The following is a 7,500-nucleotide window of genomic DNA, read 5'->3' as shown; positions in this document are numbered from 1 at the left end:
AAAAGAATAAAAATAATAATAAACTATACATACATACATATATATATTTATATATAAATATATATATATATATATATATATATATATATATATATATATATATATATATATATATATATATATATATATATATATATATATATATATATATACATATTTATACAAACACACACATATAGTAAATATATATGTGTGTGTGTGTGTGTGTAAATTTCAGGCAATATTACGTCTGATACATATTAAATATATATATAGAGAGAGATAGATAGATAGATACACATACATATATGTATACATATACATGCATATATATATATATATATATATATATATATATATATATATATATATATATATATATATATATATATATATATACATATATATATACACACACATATATATATATATATATATACATACATAAAAATATATATACATACATATATATACATATATATATATATACACATCATATATATATGCATATACTTAAGTATACACATACATGTATGTGTGTATACATATGTATGTATATACATATATATACATATATATATATATATATATATATATATATATATATATATATATATATATATATATGCATATACATGTATGTGAGTGTGTTTGTATATATATATATATATATATATATATATATATATATATATATATATACATACATAAGTAGATATAAACATATATGTGTGAGTGTGTGTACGTGTGTAAGTGTGTGTGTCTGTATGTGTTTGTGTGTCAAGTGTAATATGTCGGTAAATAGATCTTCTAGTAATGTAATTCTTCCGTCATTCTGTGATGAGAGGAAGAATAAGTATGATTGTGGTTGTCTTCTCCAGAAACTATATTGATAATCCATCTGAAGAAAACTAATTTTCTACTCAATGCGTGTGACGCTGCGTACATCACTGTGTTTGTGTGTATATGCCCACACGTGTATATGTGTACGTGTGTGCTAACGTGTTTTGAAGAATTCAAACCTTAGGATGTTTGTAGATGTGCTTATATTTCAAAGAGTAACTGAGAATAAATCACTGGAATCCGTTAAGTTGGTGACAGTCAGTAATAAGAACCTTTTTCTTTAGCTCTGTCTTTTAATCCCAAAAGAAAGCAGTGCCCACGCTGCTTCAGAGGGTGTCCAAGACTGATGATGAAGAGGAAGGAAAATATCCTCAAACCAGAGACCTAATCTGAACGCTTGCAACGGAGTAAATGATGCATTGTTGGTAAATATGAAATTAATGGATGATAAGAACGGATGTAGTTGTGTGGTTAAGAAGCTTGATTCTCAACCGGATGTTTGCAGGTTCAGTCCCACTGTGTGGCACCTTGGGCAAGTGTTTTCTGTGAAGGTCCCAGACCAACCAAAGCCTTGTGAGTGGATTTGGTGGATGGAAACTGAAAGAAGCCCATCGTATATATGACTATGTGTATGTATGTATGTGTGTGTTTGTGTGTGTGTGTGCATGTGTATGGTGTGTGTGTGTGTGTGCTGCAGCACTGAATTTTGTCAGTGAACAGGTCGCGGTCTCAAAGCGGCGAAAATATTTTGGCAACTTAAATTTAAATGTTGAAGTGAATCTAACGGTTTTTGTGTGTTTCTTAAATCGCTTATAAACACCTTCCACGCTGCAATTGATAATTAAAAAGCAGTTTATAAAGCAAATTTGCATCATACTTACGGACTTCTCATAGTGTATTTTGAAGTACTTTGTTTGTGGTGGTAAAATTTGAATGCTGATGAGTTTTGGGGTAAGGTTCATGAGACTGAGACGTTTTGAACATTTTTTCTCCAAGCAGACTATCTCAAAGTGAACATCAACAGGAGCAGCTAACAATGTTTTACTCTCCTGACCAGTTTTCCGGAAAATCTCTGAAAAAGAAAAGCACAAAAAAGACACATAAAGCCTAAAATATATTGAAATATTTTATAAGGATTTGAAGAGTAAAGATCTAAGTTGAACCCTATAGCATTTCAACCAGCCACATCCAACAAAAAAATTCTCTCTAATTTATGATTAAACTGGCCAGATCCAGTTTCTCATACCTGCTCTACAATGTCATTCTAAAAACAAGAAAATTACCACACTGCTGCATAATAGTGGTGTCAGACATGGCATGCAGACCACCATATAATTTGTTAGACATTCACATTCCATCTTTATTTGTCTCTTCCATTTTAATGTTATCATGCCGGGCAAAATGCTTAGCGGTATTTCATATGTCTTTACATTCTGAGTTTAAATTCCGCCAAGGTCAACTTTGCCTTTCATCCTTTCGGCGTCAATAAATTAAGTACCAGTTGCATACTGGTTTCGATCTAATCGAACTGGAGCCCCTCCCCACAAAATTTCAGGCCCTGTGCCTAGAGTTGAAAAGCAGTTTTTTCTTCCTCTGTCAAATATTTTTTTCTTTTCTTCATCTCTTTATGCCTTTCTTCCCCCCTCTCTCTCTCTCTGTATGCCTCCCAATTTTACACTTCGATTCCTTTCCTTCTTTTTCTCTTTCTTCCTCTATTTCTCTTTCCCATTTCCCATTTCATAAACCATATTCAAACCATTCCTACAATATTTAAACAAACTGCCCTACTTACTCTATCGGTAGCTTCATATACCTATCTATGTATATATATTTCTCAATACACACACACACATGTATGTATGCATGTTTGTATGTATGTATGTATGTTATGTGTATATATATATATGTGTGTGTATATATATATAAATATATATATATATATATATATATATATATATATATATACACACACACATAACATATAAACATACATACATGTGTGAGTATATATATATATATATATATATATATATATATATATATATATATGTATATATATATATACAGAGAGAGAGAGAGAGAGCCTGGATATATTATCTCTATCTATTCACTATGTATATCACCATATTAATATGTTAATATCTATATAACTACCTATCTATCTATCTATATATATATATATATATATATATATATATATATATATATATATATATATATATATATATATATATATTTACATGTGTGTATATGTGTGTGTGTGTATATATATATATACATATATATATATATATATATATATATATATATATATATATATATATATATATATATATATATATATATATATATATATATATATATATACACACACACACATATATATATGCATATATATCATCATGGGTTTTATGATTATATATATACATATACATATAATGTGTATATTACATATAATGTATGTGTGTGTGTGCATGGATTGTGTGTTTCTATGTGTGTGCCTGTGTGTATGTGTGTGTGATGTGTGCACACATGTGTAAAACCATACATTTATTGATAGTTAAATAGATTAAAGAAAAAAACATAATCATATATATATTCTCGGTGTATATGGTTCTGTAGGTGGGATGTTTGCCTTCTCTGCCGTTCTGAAGTTTAAAAAGATTAACAACACAAATATAAGCACTTCAAGATGACAACATATCAGCAAACATAATAATGCCGTATGTAATATAATATAATATAATGTATACTACATGATATAATATATAATATAGTGTAATATGTAAGATATGGTATGAGTTTTAATATGATGTAATACAAAAAAACCACCTGTAGACATTTATATATATATATATATATATGACCACAGATAGGTTTATGTGTATGAATAGAAGTGTGTGTGTGTGTGTGTACATGGATGTGTGTTTCTCTGTGTGTGTGTGTGTGTGTGTGTGCATGGATGTGTTTCTGTGTGTGTGTGTATGCATGGATGTGTGTCTGTGTGTATGTGTGTGTTTCTCTGTGTGTGTGTATGTGTGTGCATGTGCATGTGTGTGTATGTGCATGTGTGTGTATTTCTGTGTGTGTGTGTGTGTGTGTGTGTTTCTCTGTGTCTGTGTGTGTATGCGTGTGCGTGTTGTGTGTGTATGTGTTGTGTGTGTTTGTGTGTGTGTGTGTATGTGTATGAGTGTACAAGTCTTAATGTTCATGTTTATTTTGAAAATTTCTTCTGAAGTGACGGGAGACATTCCTGGTGTTAAAGTATAACGGAAACAACAAAAACAACAACAACAACAACAACAATGATAATGTTTGTTTGTTTTTTTACACTCTACCCTTCTTTTAAACACTCTCCAAATTTAATTGTTTGCTCTCTTTTCTAACCATTTTTACAAGAGCTTCATAACTGAACATTCTGGAAAGGATATTGCTGATATTACTACTGTGGTGGTGGTGGTGGTTTAGGTGGTGGTGGTCGCAGTGGTGACTGTAATAGTAGTTATGGATGGTGGTCATGGCAGTGGTTGTAGGGATGATGATGATGATGATGATGATGATGATGATGATGATGATGGTGGTGATGATGATAATGATGACAATGATAATGATGATGACGACGATGATGATGATGATGTTGATGATGATAATGATGGTGATGGTGATGGTGGTGGCATTAAATATTTCTTCAAAGTCAACAATGGCATAACACTCTGTTGACACAAAATTTATTGGAATTTCTCAAGTAGACACAATCTGAAGGTTGCTAAATTAACAAGATCACAACAAATAAACGAATAAGTGAATATATAAATAATAATAATAATAATAATGACGAGAGGGACATTACAAGGATAGGTTACAATTTCTGTAAAAGGTTTACTAAAAAACAGTGAAGAGAAAAAAGGGAGAAAGATGGAGGTAGAAGATTCAAATTATACAGAGGTGCAGGTGTGGCTGTGCGGTAAGGAGCTTGCTTCCCAACCACACAGTTCTGGGTTCAGTCCCACTGTGTGGCACCTTGGGCAAGTGTTTTCTACTATGGCCTCGGGCCAATCAAAGACTTGTGAGATGATTTGGTAGACGGAAAACTGAGAGAAGCCCATTGTGTGTATATATCTATATCTATACTTTAGCTATCCCAGTAATAATTTATAGCCATATTCTCAGCTGGGGAGATGGTAAATGTATCAGCAAGACTAGACAGAGAAGCAAGAAATATGATGACTACATTTAGAATACACCAACCATAATCTTACATAGATTATATTTATCATAAATATGGGGAGGTCTTTGAAACTTGAAAACTAGAATAAGACGGTCATCGCAGGACAACACAAATATTGAGTAAAGAACATTGGAAACCTGAGAGAAATAGATACAAATCAAAACTGTTTTCTTTCTTCAAAGCCATCAATAAATATATAACAGAAGCTGAAATTACAGACAATTGTGAGAAGAAAAGAAAGCATCAACAGAAGCTGAAAATGGCACTACCAAATCCATGCTAAAACAATAGCAAAAATGTTCCTACATGGTCAATACCTGGAAAAACTCAACTGGGGAAAATGTATAAAGAAACGCAGTTATGTTATCTATCTGAAAGCCATGAAATTTTTTTCCTCAAAGTATATCAGAGTAATATGGCGGGGGGGGGGGCGGTTTAAAGCAAATCACCAAGAAATGTTATCAATAACAATCAGGTCAAATGTCTTGCAGCTGTACTAGTTTTATTGACAACAATATATTTTTGAAATAAGAAGACAGATGCAATAAATGATAAACATACAAGAATAGTGACAACACTATACAAAGTCAAAACAAAAAATAGGTAATATCCAAAAGTTCAAACATCTGTCTAGCTACTGTTCAACTGGAGGATAATAATAACTGATTAAGGATGAAGATTAGAATCTATCACATTCTTAAAAGTTAATGATTCATCTGGAAAATAATGACATTTAAGTAGAGAAGCATATGGGCATTTATGTATTCTAACAAGCTACTATTCATCTATATAGAGTGTTAACATTTTATTAGCAGACAGGACTAACAGCTATACATTCTGAGAAGCTCACTAATAGCCTTGAAAGAAACTGCATCCTATTAGAGAAACAGAAGGAATGTCAGAAAGGAAACCATAATTGTAAAGAATGTCTATCATTAAACCAAGCAGTAATTGTAGATTGGAAAAAATGGGTAAACAAGAAAAATCATGACTTTAGTGTTCTTAATGTTCTTCTCTTCAAGGCTGCTCAGGCATTTTTTCTAATCTAAGTATCATATCAATTCCTCTCATAACTCCATGCACTGTCTGTGGCTGTGTTTCTAGTTGTTTATGTATAGAAGATAGCTGACTGTCCTCTTATAATATCCACTTCCAGTTTCGTTTAAAATGCTAGTTATTAGTGTCATTGCCAGGACTGGAGTGAGGAAGTTCCTCTGAAATATTTTTGTTCCAGTAAAAATAGGATAAGATATATAATTTCCATTTCTGTCTGTATCTGCAGTATTGTTTTCCTTATACTCATGACATGTTTCATGCATCTGTTTATTAAAGGTGCTCCTTTTCTCATGGCTCATATCTCCAGGATATGAATATGAGGAACACAGCTAAAAACTTATCGACTGCCTAAAGCGCTTGACAACTTACCACACTTGTGGACACTTGAGATACTCCATACAAACAAAGCAATCCAAATGCTAAACCTGTGCATGAAACATGCCAACAGTGAAATAGAAAACAGTGATAACACAGCCAGATAAGAAGATGATAATCACAAGTTCTGTTCTCATGAGTGGACATGTTTTCATGGAAGATTGGGAACAAACAAAACCACTTAAATGACAGTCACACACATTTGCAACTATCACACAATGTCATCAGGAGATACACACACACACACACGTGTGAGAGTATATATATATATATATATATATAGATAGATAGATAGATAGACATATACATACATATATATACATATATATATATATATATATATATATATATATATATATATATATATATATATATATATATATATATATATGTATATATATGACTGGCCTTCATGCCGGTGGCACGTAAAAGCACCCACTACACTCTCTGAGTGGTTGGCGTTAGGAAGGGCATCCAGCTGTAGAAACTCTGCCAAATCAGATTGGAGCCTGGTGTAGCCATCTGGTTTCACCAGTCCTCAGTCAAATTGTCCAACCCATGCTAGCATGGAAAGTGGACGTTAAACGATGACGACGATGATGATATATATATATAGAGATATATATATACACATACATATATACATATATCTCCAATTCCACTCACAAGGTCTTTTGTTGGCCCAAGTCTCACTTGCCTGAGGTGTCACACAGTGTGACTGAAACTGAGACTATATGGTCAGGAAGCAAACATCTTAACCACACAGCCATACCTACCCCCCCCCCCCCCACCAACCAAGCAACAAACCAATAAGTGAATATGAAGTTAATCAAATGTACTGGCGCTGATGCAAGAAGAATTGAATTAATTAAAACTGAAAACTTTTAAGTTAGATTGAGACAATGAAATGAGAGGTTCAGAACTAAAAATTAAAAAAATAAAAAACGTTCGTACAAATAGTTTGGAAAAGATGAAACTGATAAGATAAAAGACATAGAAATGAAATAAAAGAGAAAATT

General features: G+C 31.9%; 1 protein-coding gene across 1 annotated transcript in view; it reads right to left on the bottom strand.

Moving 5' to 3' along the window:
• The window catches only part of LOC106871988 (cilia- and flagella-associated protein 221), a 103,168-nt gene that overhangs the window by 88,489 nt on the left and 7,179 nt on the right, over positions 1-7,500 (bottom strand). Inside the window, exon 2 of the mRNA XM_089365986.1 lies at positions 1,704-1,894. Coding sequence (XP_089222112.1) covers positions 1,704-1,894 — 191 coding nt within the window. The remainder of the gene's footprint in view (positions 1-1,703; positions 1,895-7,500) is intronic.

Source organism: Octopus bimaculoides, chromosome 18 (genome assembly GCF_046866305.1).
Source record: "Octopus bimaculoides isolate indiv1 chromosome 18, ASM4686630v1, whole genome shotgun sequence".
NCBI classification, from domain to species: domain Eukaryota; kingdom Metazoa; phylum Mollusca; class Cephalopoda; order Octopoda; family Octopodidae; genus Octopus; species Octopus bimaculoides.
The sequence above is the reverse complement of the archived record's forward strand: the minus strand, read 5'-3'. Positions and strand labels throughout refer to the sequence as shown.